This window comes from Octodon degus, unplaced genomic scaffold (assembly GCF_000260255.1).
Source record: "Octodon degus isolate 3935 unplaced genomic scaffold, OctDeg1.0 scaffold00025, whole genome shotgun sequence".
Classification (NCBI taxonomy): domain Eukaryota; kingdom Metazoa; phylum Chordata; class Mammalia; order Rodentia; family Octodontidae; genus Octodon; species Octodon degus.
In genome coordinates this window covers 257397-275531 of record NW_004524601.1, presented here as the reverse complement: position 1 = coordinate 275531, position 18135 = coordinate 257397, and the positions used below count along the sequence as shown (strand labels likewise).

Genomic DNA, 18135 nt, shown 5'->3' with positions numbered 1-18135 from the left:
AAAAAGCAAGAGACTTTAAGGAGGGTGAGGAGTTTGGCCTATAGTTCAAAGGTAGCATGCCAGAGTTCAATTTCCACCATAGACACACACATGCCCTGCGTAATAAAAACCTCCCAAATACTGTTAAGAGTGACTGTGCAGGAAGCATGGTAATGATACAGAGTAAGGTCTTACTGTCATGGGAATCAGGTGAGTATTCTGAAAACAGTTCCATTTAGGGCAAGCTCACAAGCAATCAGAGCCTGTGGCTTAGAAGATAATACAGCCAAGAGCTCTGCTAATAACTGGTACAAGAATGATAATGGGAAATAACAAACAAACAAAAATCCCAGGACATTTTGAGGCTATAGGACTTGGCCTAGACTACGGAGAAGGAGCTGTGAAGTTGGTGTGATGTAAAGAGGCGTGCAGGAAGGCCTCACAGGGCCTACTCAGAGTACTCATTCTGCATAGATGGAGACTTGGCAAGGGCACAGAACCCCACTGTGCCTGAGAGTAATCATGATTTTATTTACAGGATGAAAAACTGTCACTATGCATCTGCTGTACAGATGAGTGTGGGTTCTACTTATATTGATCAGTGAATGAATAAAATTAAGCTTCTCTCCTTTCTCTACATAGCACATGAAAATGGGTGGATTATCTCTGCACTGCAAGGCTGTATATCTCATTTAGCCAAGTGGCACACACAGAAATCATTCTGGGAGCTGGAGGGAGAGGACAGAAGTACACCCCAGGGAGAAGCCTTCTAAAGACCAAGTGAAACAGAGTACAGAAGAGAACACCTTGGCTGACAGTTTTACTACTGTACTTGTTAAAATGCCGTGGACAGGGTGAACTCAGAGCCCAACCTGAGAGTAAACGTGGGAGATGCTCCCACCTGCAGGTGCTGGTCTGCAGTGGAGCTGCAGCTCTGTCTCAGGAACAACTTAAAAACCATTTTTATATTTTTTTCTAGGAAAGGGAAATCAGCCAGCACCACACCAATCAATCCTCCCATCCTCTATGACTGCACTACAAACTTCAGGAACCACATAACTTGGAATGCCAATTCGTATACCAGTTGTTCTAGCTGTAACCACCCACACCACAAAAACCTTCACCTTCCACCTGATATACAAATCTGATAGCTTCCAAATGATGCCCAATTTTTAGTTTTCTGTACTGGAAAAAGGAGTGTTCCTACCTCTGCCAGGAGATGTGTAACCATGTCGATGTCATTGTACGTTTTGGTCATCTGCTCAACCCTGTCTGTGCCTAGAACTAAAACGGTTAAAAACAATTATTGATAGGCCTCAGAATAATAGATACTTTAAAATATTTGTAAAAATTGAAAAGATAACAATGACAAAAACCACAGGTTTATATCAGAAGTTGTTCAGAAGAATAAAAATGAAAAAAGAATGGATTTTGAAAGTGTATGGACACTCAGGAAATAGACCAATCACTACAAAGCATATATCACACAATAAATCAGATGACTACAAAGCAGTGGCCTCTTGACTACCTTCTCCTCCTCTGGAAATATAAGAAGTTTGACCCACTCACATCTGAGAAACATGGCTGAGACAATGATGCTTATGTCCTCATCAAAACTAAAGTTACTGAAGGCTGAGTTTGTGAAGTGTTACAATGTTATAAAGAAATTTAAACAGAATACTCCTTGTATTATCTTGACTACATAAGATCAGATGACCTCATGTAAATAAGCAACAGAACTTGCAGGGCTTTTTATAGTTGTTTTGAACCATAATCCTTTTACGCTTAATTAAAAACACTATGTATACAGTAATATACAGTATTTCAGTTCATATCTATATTTACTATAAAATAAGTTATATATCATATTAGTTGTATAATTTAAACCTAGTATTTTGATACTTCAAAGTTTAAGTTATCATGCATGTACCTAGATAAAATTAGCTCCAAGAAAAGGGCAAATATGATTCCCATGTCTCCATAGCACACTGAATAGTATCTCTTAAAGTTAAAAATACATAACAAAACTCTTTGAACACATTATAAGTTATTCACATGGGTACATGGATTTGTGTTTGACTTAGATTCAGATAGCTTGACTGAAGTGTAAAAAAAGGCTTTGAAACAGAAAAGCTGAATTCATTTATTTCAGTGAGCTTGAATAAGTCACTTAACTCTTCTCAGATTTGGGTTCTATATTTACAATATGGAAGTGATAACCTTGCTCTTAGATACAAGGTCATTAGGAGGTTCAAATATGATAATCATACAATCTTGGTTACTTTTTTATCTTGCTGCTAAGATAAAATACCTGATGCCCCAAATTAAGGAAGAAAAGGTTTATTTAGCTCATTTCAGTCCATATTCAGCTCCAAGGCAGGGTGGCATGGCAGAGGGCAACAGCTCATGGAGACAGAGATAACAAAGGCAAGAAGAGCAAAAGGGGGTTGGAAAGCAAGCTTCCTTTATATTGTATGCAGGCTATCTGCCCACACTATCATCATGGTCTCCTTTTCCACAAGCTTGGGCAATTTGAGGACCCTGGGCCTCCTGCTGAGTCACTGAGTTAAGCTTCTAAGCTTCCTGGAATTCTGAAGTTGACAAAATGTATCAACCATTACACATACTGAACAACAAAGTAACCAAAAAACTGCTAAGTACTGTTACTGCTTCTTAAACATAACTGGTAGGTACCGAAGGGCCTTGAGTCTATGCTTCCTATGATTCCGCTTTAGTGGATCTAGAAGAGCCTCAGGACTGGGGTAACAAGATGATTCCCAAATGTGCAGCCCAGACAAAGCCACCAACCTAGGACTACAAGTCACCCAAAGTGAGAACCTAGAATCCTACAGACTCAAGTAAGTGTTCAGACAACTAGTTTATAGGCTTATATGGCTCATTGGTGAGGCAAAGTAAGCTGAGTATGTGATAAATATCTGTGACTCTAAGTCACACATGAAGGGGAAGAAAAGGATGCTAATACGAAGATTAAATATTTAGAATAAAAATGTTTTAAAGAGAAAAAAATTAAAATATCTCCTGTCACTAATACTCACCACTTGTCACAGTATGAGAATTTAAGTTACCTAGTTTAATGATCTCATTTGCCTTCATGAGTATCTTCTCTGAAAGGAATCGTGTGACATATCCAAGATCACAAAGAAAGTAGTGGCACAGTCAGGATTTTAACATGCAGATGATAATGCCCAACTCAATGTAATCAGAAAAGCTATGGCTCTTTGCACCACGCTGCTGTTTCTACCACAGCCACCTTAAGAGCAAAAAGCCCTTGTCTAATGAAACACCCAGAGTATGATATATCTGTGAACACATGTTATAAAATAGCACAGATCTCAATTTTGCTTTGTAAAGTGGGAACATGACTGTACGTGAGAAGATTGGAAAAATATAAATTATCAGGGATGGGTTTTTCTTTCTTTGATAGTACTCTGGATTGAACCCAGGGTCCTCTACTACTATTTATTATGACAAAAAAAAGTTAGAGCAACTATGTTTTATGAGAAATAGTCTAAATATCACCACTCCCCAAAGTCTGGGCCAGGGGATTATAAATCTGCTAGCGTCTAGGGCCTGACTGATGAGTAACACTTTCTAAACTTCTGTAATATTTCTTTTCATGCCAGTATATGCTGATGATTTCTGAGGGTAGAATGCAAGGAAATGTACACATAACAATGAGAGACAATAAATTCAGCAAGTATATATATCTTTAAAATTGTATACCCTTCCTAATCCTTATTCTTCAATTAATGTCTCTGTGAAATGGCCATTCCCTTTGGTTTACAATGCTCCCTATCCTTGGCTCTAGAATATGGGTGCCCATTGGTACACCCAGGAATTTGCCTAACAACCTCCCAAGTGGTACTTAAGGTGGGGCCATATTTTGAGAATGACTCCCCAAAATAAAACGTGTAATTAATCATTTTCCCTTCCTCTTTTAACTTTGCTTCAGACAGTGGTAGTCCTCTATCCCCAAATAAAATCCACTTGACTACTTCTGACCTTTTAATCAACAGATGGAACACCCTATCCTGTGTGTTTGGAAGGCACAGTTTGCCCCATAGCTTACTGTAGGACTTGCCTTGCTGTAGTAAAAGAAAACCCTGGATGACCTGTCTACATGAGATATTCCTTGAGCACCTTAAGCTTCGTGAGTATGTGGAGCAGGCACTGCTCTCGTGTGTTTTAAGTAAACAATCACTCTCTGCTTTGGGTTACTTCAGAGAACTCTCCGTCTTCATTCATGTGAGCTAGGCTCCAACCTCAAAGGCCTCCTTTACTCCCCTCTAACTCACCATTTTCTTGAGAGCTCCTTTCAGCTACTTGTGCTTCATAAGGGAAAAGTAACTATGCCTTGCCAACCTTCTTCTCAGTTATTGAAAAGCACTTTAGTGGAAGGAGGGATCCACCAGAATATGAGGGAAGTAGGAAGACAGGGGAAAAACCCTGGGATGGGCTGCCAGGGGTGAAAAGTTATCCAAAGCCACACATCTGGAACCACAGCACAGAACACTGTGGGAAGGGGGGAGGGGGCATATAGCTCACCTGCACTACTTTCACACATGGGAGGCCCTGGCTTTGATACCTAATACAGAAAATAAAAGGGGGGGGGAGAGATTTTATATTCTTCTTTATCTTTTAATTCTTGCTTTTTAAATGTTGCTGTTATGGTTTATGTCTAATTGTCCCCCCAAAGCCTCATGTAAGTCATGGGGAGAACTTACTTTTATTTTTTCGGACTTTTAGAGTTTGTGATTAACTCATGATCCCCTGGAATTATGGGTCAGAGTACTGCTGGGATTATGGGTCAGAGTACTGCTGGGATTATGGGTCTGAGTACTGCTGGGATTATAGGTATAAGTGCTATACCCAGCCTGGGACAGATGGCCTGAATGTAATATAAAAGAGACAGAGAGACAGACTTACTCTCTGTTGCCACTGCTCCTCTATTTTGCTCTCATGCTCTTTGCCACTGCCATGGAAGGTTGCTCTCTGCCATGTGCCCCTCTGCCTTGGAGCCAGCTGAGGTGGACTGAAACCTCTAGTAACTGTGAGCTAAATAAACCTTTCCTTCCTTCATTTTGAGTGTCGGGTATTTGTCCCAGCAACGAGAGAAGAGTAACTGAGACAGCTGCTCAATCACATGTACTAATAAAGAATCAAAAATAAATAAAAATAAACTTCGCTATATTCACTAAAGTAAGTCACCTTTTACTTTTATAGATGCACATTCATAACGCAGATTATACTTGATTAAATTATTAACCCCAATAATTGCTCTCTTTAAAATAATAGTGAAATTAAGATAAAGTGTTAGTGAACCCTAGCTTACCTGCTTCATGATCTAAGTCCCTCATCTATAATTCCATTTTCAACTTACTGAAATAAAAATAATACCAAGAGGCTAATGGAAGAGGATACTTTCCCACAAGTTGGAAGTATGGACTTGTATTATACTACTAATCTCAGGTATAAAACTACTCCCTTGAACACTGTGGTATGTTCTGTATAGTCTTGAAAAGTATTTTATAATTTTTATATATTTTCCAGTGTTTTTATTTAAAATTTCATCCTAAAAGTAATTCCATTAAATCATGATCCTAGCGCAAGGTCCTGAGTTCAATCTCTGGTACCTCAAAAAATAAGTAAATAAATAAATAAATCATGATCCTAAGACATCCTTCTAAGCTTTAGCTCCACCCTACACCTCCCACCATAGGCTTAGAGGACCAAGAACAAGCAAGGGGTACTTTGTGTCATTTTTTCAAAATAATGATAAATCAAGTTTATCCTAATAAAACTCTAGTTTGACAGTTTTTCTCAAAATAGTTATAAACTCCAAAGAAGAAAAACGGAAATAAAAAATATTCCTTCTAAAAATCTTAAGAAATTTTTCAAAACTAAAAATTTAAGAAAACTTTTAAAAATTTAGCTTAATTAAGCTATCTAAAATAAAGATTAAGGAATCAAATGGTTGTATTTGAGCTTCTTGGTAGTTCAATTCAAATTTAAATAACGTTTAGAATCCTAGTTCTTCTCATACCTTGCAGGCAGTAAGTGCTAGAAAACTGTAACAAAAGCCAGCTAGTGTGGTGCACAGATATTCCCACCATGCTGGTGGCTGAGGCAGGAGAACTGTCATGAGCTCAAGGCAAGCCTGAGCTACAAAGCAAGACCCTTATCTCAAAAACCAAAAGGAGAAAGGCCAAATAAGAGAGAAAACTGTTAAGAAGTAAATAAGTTCTAATAGTGCCTGGTTCTAGGAAATTACCACCAAAAGCCAGTTAATAATTACTATAAAAATCAGTTATTGCAAAATAATCATTCCGTAGCAAGAATCTGGATTAAAAACATGGAAACAAGGGCCAGCCAAATAGCTCAGCGGATTAAAGTGCCTGCAAGCAGGCACAGGGGCCTGGGGGTTCAATCCCTGGGCCTGCCGTCTATAATTTCAGCATGTGGGAAGCTGTAAAGAGGAGAATCACTGTGAGTCTGATCTAGTAGTGAGACCCTGAACACCCTGTAGACCCTTCCCTAAAATACACACAAAAAACCCCCAAAACATGGAAGCATTTACTAGGAAAATGTCAAAGACCTGGTGCAAGCTCATGCTTAATTCAAATTAAATAAATTTCACAAACTACCGTTGAACTTATAGACTTTATACATATTCTAATAGCTACTATATCTACTGCAATTAAAAAAGTTAAATTCAGCATTAAAGCAGATATTTGGAAGGAGAATAAAATTTAACTCTCATCTTGTCATTTGTGACAGCTTGGTATAACACAAATATATCTTTAGGACAATCCAGCTCAGTTTTCACTGAAACAGTCTCTCTAGATCCTTACGTAATTCTTGTTGAGATAATTAAAACTACTGTATGGAAGAACTCTGGTCCTTACTGACTGACATAATTTCTCTGACTATAGTGAATAAAGGAAAATATACACCAAAAGGGTACCAAACTACTGGAATTATAAATGTGGGGTATTAAAATTTCAAATAATTTTACTAAGTTTTAAAAGTTTTTTTTTTTTTTTTTTTCTTCTCAGCATGAAGAAGGTATCTACTCAAAGATGGAAGAAAGGGAAATGTCCACATATGCTCGCCAATTCTGTCACTCAGAGCTGTAGGGATGACTGCCTCCTGCACCCAGACATAACACTGGCTCTCCCGTGAAACCAGTCACAGCACCAAAGCAGACAAACACCAATCATCAATGGCAAGTCTCAAAAGTCAGTTCTGTGAAACCTATGGCAAGCTCAACAGGGTAAAAACACTCACTCATGTATCGGAAGGTCTCTTCGGCAAGGACTGGGGAGAGGGCGTCAGGTGCATGCTGCTGCTGAAGTGGTGACTGCACCCAGTCCTGGTTCTCACACAGAAGGAGTGAGTCCACCCTCAGCTTGTACTGGGGCAGCTGCTCCTCCAGCAGGCTCACCAGCTCAGCTTCAGGGAGGTCCTGGTCGGAGCAGACATCTGAGGGAAAGCTCATGTAAATGAGTCCGGCACACTGCAGTTCACCAGGCTACGGTAAAACTGGATTTTTGAGGGCTAAAAACTAAAACACTAGGCAAGATCACTCCTCCAGTGACTTACTATTGTTGGTCTTTCTTATTTCTTTAAAAAGACAACTTCTCAAGTAAAAGTAATACCACAAAATTTAATTATACACTATCAAAAGTATACTGCAGGGGCCAGCCAAATAGTTCAGCAGATTAAAGCACCTGCAAGCAGGTGCAGGGGCCAGGGGTTCGATCCCTGCCCCCGGGGCGTGCTGAGATGGCAATTGAGACTGGACGCAGTGGCACACACCTGTAATCCCAGCTCTTGAGAGGCTGTAAACAGGCAGATCACTAAGTCTGATCTAATACTGAGACTCTGAACCTGTAGGCCCTTCCCTAAAAGAAAAAAAAAGTATATTGCTTAGTGACTCTAACTATGTTTTTAAAGTTTAATATGAATTGAAGCCAATTTCTTATCTCTCCAGTATCAATTATTTTGTTTTTTTGTGACACGGTCTCACTATGTAGTATAGGCTGGCATCAAATTCATAGCACTCCTCCTGCCTCAGCCTCCCAAGTTGTATCAATCTTTTTAAAAAGGACTAATCTCCACTTACATCTTGGGCAGGAGATTGAGGGGCAACACCAACCAACAGAAAACAGTCGATTGAAAAGGGAAAAAATTTAATGTTTGAACTCTGTGGAAGGTTTTTTCATAATCTGTAAAATTATCTTTTCGTATTTTCTAACAATAGCTAGAAATTCTTTAAAAATTAATGTCTATAAAGCATTGATATAAGTACTGAGAAACTTTATTTTATTTATTTCCAGTGTCAGGAAAAACGAGCACCACAGATTACTCTCAGATGTCTGTGGGACTCAAAGAAAGTGTGTGTGTTTGCAGGGTGCCTGCATTTTTCCCTCTCCGTGACTCCACAAGGCCTGGGAGCCTGAGCTCCCAGAGCCAGAGCAGGCTGCACAAAGAGGGAGCCGGTGAGGGGCCCTCTCTGTCAGGGAATGCGGCTGTGCGACCGCAGGTATACAGCTCCTGATTTAGCCAGTCCCTGGGGGCTGGGACTGCAGGACTGCATCTAAGGCCCCTGGGAAAAGGCGCCAGGAGATGCATTGGGGGATGGTCTCAGAGATTGGATGAGGGCCCTGTGGAAAGATGAGAGGGTACCTGACTTAATGGCAATATCCATCACTGAGTACCTAAAATGCTAACACAGTGCTGGTCATTTTATTCTGTTAGATCCATTCCATGGAGCAGGGCAGAAAACCACCAGAAACCAGAGTGGGGAGAAAAATGAACTCATGTTGAGCTCCCCACCCTTCACCCAGGTTCAGGGGGAAAAGGTGGCACAAGTTTTTGGTTAAGTTTTAGGGGCTAGAATAGTCAGCTCAGAGGCTAATATTAGCACGACTCCTAATGTTGTCTGGGCCCCTTTGAGCTGATGCCCAGTGTGTTCCAGGGAGTCTCCCCTCTTGCTCTAAGACCCATGAATCTGAATATTGGCTGAGGTCAAGGAGGAAATGAAAAATAATCTAACCAAAATACAAAAATGAAAAAAGATGTGGTATAATTAAAGGCTTATGTATATGAGAAGGATATTTAAAGGAGGAAAACATTGCTTCCTCCTAAAATCTTCCCTTGCCTTCAGATATATTTCCTAGGATACAGGTGACTGTCCTGGGCTCAAGTTCAGGCTCAGTGTGTAACAGAACATGATACGGGGGGGGTCATTTATCTCCAAGCCCAGCATTTTAGTTGTAAAACAGTTATGACAGTATTGTGGCACTTACGTCCATGGAGGCTGTGTGAATGAAGTAAGACTGTGCACAAAAAATACTTGTACTTAGGGACAATGCCTGGCATGTCACGGAAGTATTTGCTAAATGTTAAGTTATTTTCATTATTGGTTCACTAGAAAGTTTTTAGACTTACCAATCAAATTAAATTTAAGGCTGCTATAATATCTATATGCTTACAGAACATACACGATGGAAGGCACTTCAGAAACCGCCCATGCTGTCTGTCACCTAGATGAGGAAGGTGACCACAAAGGCAAGTAAACTCCTGAAGAACTGAGAGCCTGCGGTTTCCTATACAGCACTGTGCCCGCCAAAGCACAGCTCCCCCTTGCTCCTGCTCCCACTCCCTCCCAGGAAAGGGACTGGCCGCTTGTCCTAGAGGCCAGGTTCCTACACAGCATGCCTCTAACAGGCCATATTAGCCTTACAGGTCTTCTAATTCCTTCAGGTGCTTGCTTTAGTATTTATTGTCCTATTTTTCATTCTTAATATCAGAAAGAACTCTGGTCTTTGGTGTCAGACCCAGCTTCTAAATCTAATATTCCACTTTCATAGCTGTGGATGTTAGATGCATGACTTATTGTAGGTCTTCATTTTTGTTTTATAAAATAAAGAGAATCATCTACTACACAGTAGTAGTTAGAAGTAGGTAAGTTGTAAACAACCAAAGCACCCAGGGTAACACAGCACACAGAGGGCTCACTGAAGGCTGTTCACATCACTACTTTCTCACTTGCACAGTCTCTGTGCACTGCAGGAATTTTCTTCTTAATGTGCCTGCTCCTAGCTTCCTGTTTCCAGTATTACCCATCATCTAACACCTAAATTTAGCCATTTAAAAACAGGGGGAGAGGGACACATTTCTTTTAACATTTAAAATACCAGGACTTAGAGAAAACACAGGATGTAGTTATCTACCCTCTCGGTTTTTTGTTTTTGTTTTTTTTAATGTATTTAGTACAGGATCTACAGGATCTCATTACACAGATGGGACTCATAGTAATCTTCCTGTTCTCAGCTTCCCAAGCCCTGGGATTACAGGTGAATGCCATCATGCCCAGTCTCAATTGCCATCTCAGTGTGCCCCAGGGTGGGGCTGGCATAGCACCCTGGGGATCGAGCCCCTGCACCCTCCCTGAGCAGGAGATTTAACCCACTGAGCTATCTGGCAGCCTACCCTCAGTTTTAAGAGATGTGGTATTCCCTTTGTGAATAGTAAAAAGAAACATGTTCTAACTCTGGCAAAGGAAACAAAATTTTGCAGCAGCATCCATATTTATTAATATATACTCAGCAAACATATTCTTACTTAGCTAACTCTACAAAAAGCCACACAAGTCAAGTCTTATAGGTGAATGAATTTTGTGTGTCCTGTGTTCTTCTGATTTGGCCTCGAAGATAAAGCAGGAAGGCCCTGCTCCCAGTGTAGCCCTGTAAGTCCCAAGAGCCTCTCATGTGCCTGGTCTGTGGAGCACATAAACACAAGCAACTCTGTCCTTGCACTCTGGAGATAAGAAGATGCAAGTGACACAGTTCCTGCTCACCAGGGACTTAGCAAGCAACAGAAGTCCAACACAGACAAGGACTGGAACACAAAGCAGATTCTGATCATGGGAAAGGAGGCCAGGGGTGGAGAGATCAATTCAGTCTGTCTTTGAGGATCCCAGGTGGGGAAGAGAAGCTCGATTTCTCACAAGCCATCTAGGCCAGATCAAGGTGTGTGCACCCTGCACTGCAAGCAGTATGATTAAACTGGACTCACCAGTGATGCTCTCCGAGTCTCTGTGATTGCTGTTCATGAGGTTTTCTTCATCTCTTGGTGATGTGAAACTGGCATTCTGAGACTGACTCATGCAGGATCCTTTCTTGTTTTGGTTCAGGACAGCTTTGGTATGAATCAGAGTAAAGGGAATCCATCAGAACATTTTCTTTTAGACAGATTTTCTCTGATGAGCCAAATGACACCTGTATTAATAGGTGCTCTTATGTGATTATCATTCCTTAGATGGTCATGACCTACAAAAAACAAAAAACAAAAAACAACCCAGATTATGTGAGTAGAATTCAGTATCTTGTTTGACAGTAGTAACCTGTTTGGCATGTCGGTCCTTAGGAATGATTTCTAATGATACATAACAATATGGATATATCTCAGAGTGGCTATCCTGGAAATAAGACATCACAAGAAATAGGATACAGTTTATGATTCCATTTATATAAAAAATTCTACAAAGAAGTGAACTTATTTGTAGTGAAAGAAAGCAGATCACTGGTTACCTGGGGTTGGGAGAGAAATTACTAAGGCACAAGAGAAAAGTATAGGTAATGATGAGTAAGGTCAGTATTGTGCTTGTGGTGATTGCTTCCCAAGTGTACACATACATCAAATGTGATCAAAGTATATACCTCAATTGTGCAATGTGATATAAAAATAAGATACTGCAAGGGCCATAACACATTACCTTAGCACAAAGCCTGGCAGGGGAAATGCAGAATCCTGTTACAAGGCTTTCTATGTAGGCTGCCTGAGTGCCGAGTGTGAAAACTTAAGCAGGTACAGGCATACTTCAAACAGGAAAGACAACAATAAAATAAGGAATACAGGTGCTAAACCAAACGAAATTCAATGATAAAAATCAGGGTTTCTGGACCATGCCCATTATTGGCCCTCTGTATCGCCTGGGTGCCAGGTGATGTGAGTTGTCTAACCTTGGCAGGGTCTTTTGCTCTGCCCCTACAGGGTGCTAGAAGAAAACTCTCCCCAAGCCGCCTCCAGCTGTAACCACCAACAGTGTCTGCTATTGTCAGGCTGGATTTAAAAAGAAGATGACAACCTAACTGTATGTTTCACATAGGAGATGTCCTTTATTTATTTATTTACTTTTGTATTTTAGGGAAGGTTCTACAGGGTGTTCACAGTCTCACTACTAGATCGGACTCGTAGTGATCTGCCTGTTTACAGCCTCCCAAGAGCTGGGATTACAGGCACATGGCACCATGCCCAGTCTCAGTTGCCATCTCAGTTGCAGAGCTGGCACGGCAAGCCTGGGGATTGAACCCCTGGTCCCTATGCCTGCTTGCAGGCGCTTTAATTTGCTGAGCTATTTGGCCGGCCCTAGGAGATGTACTTTAAACATAAAGATTTAGATAAGTCAAAAATATCTCTAACAAAACATTAGGAAACTAAGGGGCCAGGGAGATAGATGGCTCAGTGGAATAAGCGCTTCCCTGGAAAGCCCAAGGGCCTGAGTTCAATCCCCGGTTCCACAAAAAAAAAAAAATTAGGAAAATAAACCTACAGTATGTCAAAAACATAAAATATCTTAGCCAGGCATGGTGACACATGCCAGAACTCAGAGGGCCTAGGCAAGAGGACTGCTGAGTTTGAGGCCAACCTGAGCTATATAGTGTGTTCAAAGACAGGCTGAAATAAATGGTCAGACCCAGTCTTTAAAAACATGACATTCACCAAAAAAAAGATAAAATATCTTTATTTTGTTCATTTAAAATTTTATTTTAGGGCTGGAGAGATGGCTCAGTGGTCTAAAGCAGCTACTTGGAACAAGCTTGGCAAAGCACAAGGACCGCGGTTCGATCCTTCAGCACCACATGCCAGCCAGCCTCGCCCCCTGGTGGGCTGAGCTGGCCACACACACACACAATAAATAAATGTAATAAATAAATAAATAAATAATTAAATAATTAAAAAAAAAGAGTTGTAGCTTAAAAAAAATAAATAAATAAAAATAAATGAATCAGTAAAAAAATAAAAATAAAAAAATTGAAAAAAAATAAAAAATAAAATTTTATTTTATTTGAGAAGAGTAAGAAAGCAATCTTCCCTGAAGTATACCACCACCATCACTGAATCAAATCTGAACAAGGAATTCTGCCTGCAAATAAAGTGAGGAGTCACGTTTATTAGGCAGACAACTACCTGTATTAATTGCACTGAAGTCTCTATGTCTTGCAGAATTTCTGTCACAATCTTTTACATTATAATACTCCAGAGATCTGGATTTTAAATAGATTAAGAACGTAACACAGCCAGATGTAGTAGCGCGGGCCTGTAATTCCAGCGCTCAGGACGCTGAGGGAAGAAGACTGCTGCAAGTTTGAGGTCAGCCTGGGCTATAAAATAAGTTCAAGGCCAGCCTGAACTGCATAGCAAAACTCTGCCTCAAAAAAAAAAAAAAAAAAAAAACAGAAAAAGAAAAAGAAAAGAAAAACAAAAAACAAACAAACAAAAAATAAAAAACAAGTGTAACACAAATATAGATATAATCAGACTAAAAGTGGCAGTACAAGTGCAGGAGCAAACGCTGGCATATAGTAGAACATCTAGTGCACAGTCAGCAACCCACTGTCCACAACCAATCTGACCTGCATCTGTTTCTGTACAGAGAACTAAGAATGATCTTTTTATTTTTAAATAGCTGCAAGAAAGAGGAACTATATTACATATGAAAATCATGAAATTCTATTTTTTGGTGTATATAAATAAAGGTTTATCCAAACATGGATGCTCATTTATTTAAATACTGTCAATTAAAATAATGTTAACTGGTTGCTTTTAGAAGTTAGCAATTGTGACAAAGACTGTAGAGCCTTCAAAGCTAAGAACAGTTACTGTGTGATCCTTTACAGAAAGTAAAAATCCAATCTCTTCTCTGTATTAGTAAAAGAATTCTGTTACATCATAACCATCTGAATAAATCAAAGCTTTCCTAGATCAACCTGTAATCAGACTATACTTTTACAGAATGTTAGTAAATTAGAGCAGACTGCTCTAGTCTATACTCTTCACAAGTGTATTTGAAAGTCATTTTCATTTTCTAAGAAGACATCTTTATAAAAAGTTCTATAAAAATTCACAAGTTTTGGGGCTGGGGAGATGGCTCAGTAGAATAAGGGCTTCCCTGGCAAGCACAAGGGCCTGAGTTCAATCTCCAGTTCTAAAAAAATCACAAGTTTCTTGTAAGGAGGAAAGAAAAGGAGAGAGGGAGTTAGAAAAGACAGGAGGAAACAAAAGATGGGGGAAGATGAAGAGGGAAAACATGAAGTAAACACCTTTCCTTCTGGACTAAAATGACTCTTAATGACAACTGTGGGTCTTTTAATCAAAGGCCATTGTGAATCTAATGGTAACCTTGAGACTTTGGTCCACTGTCACACACTAACTGCTTTAATCTTATACTGCCATTTATATATTTTTTTTGCCATTTATAATTTTTAACCTCCATTTTTAATATATATATTTTTGTCGTCATATATATATGATCACAAAAATGTATATAAATTTTGACTATGGATTCCAAATTTTTGCTGAACAGAAGAAACAGCTTTTAAATTAGCTCTGGAAATCTGAGGTACAGGATCTCAGGACAAATCCTGAGGGCATTTCACTGACCTTCTCAGACCAAAAAGCTACAACTCTTGTTGCATAGGTCCTGCTTTACCTTGGTCTTAACCATCCAGTAGAAAAGTATGAAGTCGAAATATAAGAAATAAAGCCATGCTGTTAAGTTGAGCTGTGGGGACTCAGGTCAATAATTTCTGACATTGCCAGTTAAATATAAGACCCAATGCTATTATAGGCTACTGGACTCTTTTAGAATATTTTGCTGAGTTTACACACCTATAATATTCAATAACGGAACTTAGAAAAAATGGGGTATACCGATGAATGTCCATTTTGTATCTGTGTATTCAAAGAGGTTGGGATAGATATATAGTTGCATTCTCTTAATGAATAGAATGATTTGTTCTAATGGTGTTTGTAAATAGGATCACAAGTCCGCATCTTGTACAGCAATTAACCACTAAGAAGAATATATGCAGTGTATTATTCGTTGAAACTGTCCTTCCGATTTGATTTGAAACTGTCTCATTGCTATCTGTTTGTCAATAAAACTTTGAAAAAAACAAAACAAAACAAAACAAAACAAAACAAAACCAGCCTGGGCTTCACAGTGAGCTCAAGGCCAGCCTGAACTGTATAGCAAGACCCTGTCTCAAAAAGACAAAAAAAAAATATGGACCAAATAAGCCAGATGTAAGATGTTCAAATGATCATCTGTTTCCCAAAAACTTATACCTAGGAGAAGCACCTACACTTTCTGTGAGCTCACCTGACCCTGAAGTTGTTTTATAGATCACAGCAACAACTGGAGTGAGCAAAAAAGGGTGAGCTAGAGTTACACTACTCACTCAAGGCTGTGAGAACTCTGTCAGAGTCAAGGGGTGAATTTTTATTTCTCTATTTCAATGTCTAAATTTCCATGACTCAAAGAAAAAGCCATGTACTGGTCAATGTAAAAACACAAGTTATTAATAAAGTTTACTTGAGTCTTAAAAAAAATAAATAAATAAAAATAAATTAGCTCTGGATAGCCAGGCATGGTGACACATACCTATAAATCCCAGCACAAGGGAGGTCAGGACAGATGATTGCGAATTTGAGACCAGCCTGGCTACAAAGTGAGCTCAAGACCAACCTGAACTGCGAGACCTTGTCTCAAAAAGTTAAAAAATAACAAATAAGCAAGCTCTGGAGACCCTTATGATTTGATTTAATTTTTGCATAAAAGAATAAAGAAAAGCTGAACACAAATTGAGTCTATCTGTAGAGTAGTGTAGTGTATTTTTGTTACCAGGAATCAAACTCAAGTCCATGTGCTGGCCAGGCAGGTGCTGTACATCTCAGCTATATCTGGCCCTGTGTTTATCTTTAAAGTCATACAGAAAGAATGTGACTTCTGGGTACAGGAACCTGCCCTACCTGCATGGGAACAAGTCAGGGTGCTCAAGTGCCACAACATTTTTCCTGGTTACACTGTAGAGAATGCCATGGCTTAAATTGGAAATCCTAGCACAAGCAGCATGGAAAAGCAGTGGAGTCCAGGACACGGTGTGTACCTTGGCACTACCCAGTCTAAATTTTAATCTTATTACTTTTCTGACCTTGAACACATTTACCATTGTTGAGTCTCACTCTTATTGTCAAGAAAAAGGTATTGGGCTGGCCAGATAGCTCAGTGGATTAAAGCAGGCACAGGACTTAGTGCCGTGCTGGCCCCAACCCTGGGCAGCAACCTGAGACATTGATTGAGCCTGGGCATGGTGACACACACCTGTAATCCCAGTGCTTGGGAGGCTGAAAACAGGAGGATCACTACGATTCTCATCTGTGAAGTGAAACTCTATGGATGCTGTACTATATACATTTTTTTAAAAAAGATAAAGGTATTAATAAAATACTCCTAAAAGAAGTGTTAAATATAAGGATTGAATAAAAGTGAAAATTCCTTAGCTTAGCACCTGACACGCAGCAGACACCAAAGTATCTCCAGCCTCTCTCTATAGGTTGGGTTGAGGAAAATATGGAACTTTCTCCTAGTGTTTCATAAGTTTCTGCTAGGTTTGAATATGAAGTTGGTGCTTTATGTAGAAAGGGATTTTAAGGACCAAGAAACTGCTGGCAGCAACAAAGTAACCAGTGCCATAAAGCTGAGACTACTAAAGGGGACATTACTAAAGTTCATGCATTCCTTGCTGGATTCTGAGGAGGGTTTGCTTACAGCAGAAAGACTTAATCAAAACCCATTATCTTTCTCTAAAATATGATGGCTTTAATTTTCTACTTCTGCTACAACACTTACCACAAATGTAGTAACTTAAAGCATATTTTCTTACAGTTCTGGAGGTGAGAAGGGTGAAATAGTTTGTCTGGACCAATACCAAGGTGTCAGCAGGGCCCTGCTTCCTCCCACTGATGGCTCCAACAGAAAACTCGCTGGGCCCTTTCTAGCTCCTCAGTCCTGGGCTCAGGGTCTCCTTACCATCTTCAAAGCCAGGAGAATAGTGTGTTCAAAGCTCTTCCTTGACTCACACTCTCACAATGTTGTCTTCTGCTGCCAAATCTTCCTCTATCTCCTTCTTATATGGACATGTGAATAATTTTAAGACCCAACTAGATAATCCAGGATAATCTCTATCTCAAGGTCCTTCACTTGGTCACATCTGCAAAGTCCCTTCTGTCTATCGTTACGGGTTCTGGGGAGCTAGAATTGGGTATCTTTGAGGACCATTATTCAGCCTGCCACAGTGGTTAGATCATGAACTCTGGAACCAGAGTGCCTGAACTTGAATCGCAGTGCCATCATTTATTTGTTGTGTGATCACAGGCATATTAATGAACCCTGTTTCTTCACCTGTTAATCAAACCTAACAAAATCAACTATATGGGGTTGTGATGGATTACGGGAGAAAAAGAGCACCCACCACAGAGGGCCATAGGGGAATTACAAGTAATACATGAAGTCTTAGACTAAGGCTTTAAAATACAATAAATGCTATGTGAGTCTTAATTACTATGATTTCTATCACCACCTAAGTATTACTTTATTATCATTATTCAGCTACTGTACCGATCACAATGTTGGATTCAGTAGGGCTACTAATAACTGCTTGATGACATTTTCTCTGAACGTGAGAAGTCACCCCTGCTGCCTGCCCTCTGATGGTGATGCTCATAGTCATTAATCACCCTCTTTTGATCTCTGATGTATGATACCCAGAAAGCACAATGAGTCCTAAACATACAGGAACTAAACCTTGGCAAGCACAAACAACACACTTTCAGCCTTTTCTAGTTGAAACACATTCTGAAGACTTCCCTCAGTGCCACCTACTTTCTTTCTTATTTAAAAACATATTTAGTGGGGCTGGAGAGATGGCTCAGTGGTCTAAAGCACCTACTTAGAACAAGCTTAGCAAAGCACAGGGACCGCGGTTCAATCCCCCAGCACCACAT

The 18135-nt window shown here is 39.7% G+C and overlaps 1 protein-coding gene across 3 annotated transcripts in view; it reads right to left on the bottom strand.

Annotated features, from left to right (window-relative positions):
- The window catches only part of Trak2 (trafficking kinesin protein 2), a 59528-nt gene that overhangs the window by 21400 nt on the left and 19993 nt on the right, over positions 1-18135 (bottom strand). For 2 of the 3 annotated variants that reach the window (XM_004628597.2, XM_023712392.1), the window contains exons 1-4: positions 13258-13339; positions 11083-11336; positions 7288-7482; positions 1187-1263 (exon numbers count right to left, since the gene is read on the bottom strand). In XM_004628597.2, the coding sequence (XP_004628654.1) occupies positions 1187-1263; positions 7288-7482; positions 11083-11173 (363 nt within the window). In that variant the 5' untranslated portion in view covers positions 11174-11336; positions 13258-13339. Of the gene's footprint in view, positions 1-1186; positions 1264-7287; positions 7483-11082; positions 11337-13257; positions 13340-18135 lie in introns of those variants that run through there. The other variant, XM_023712391.1, reaches the window with a different exon arrangement.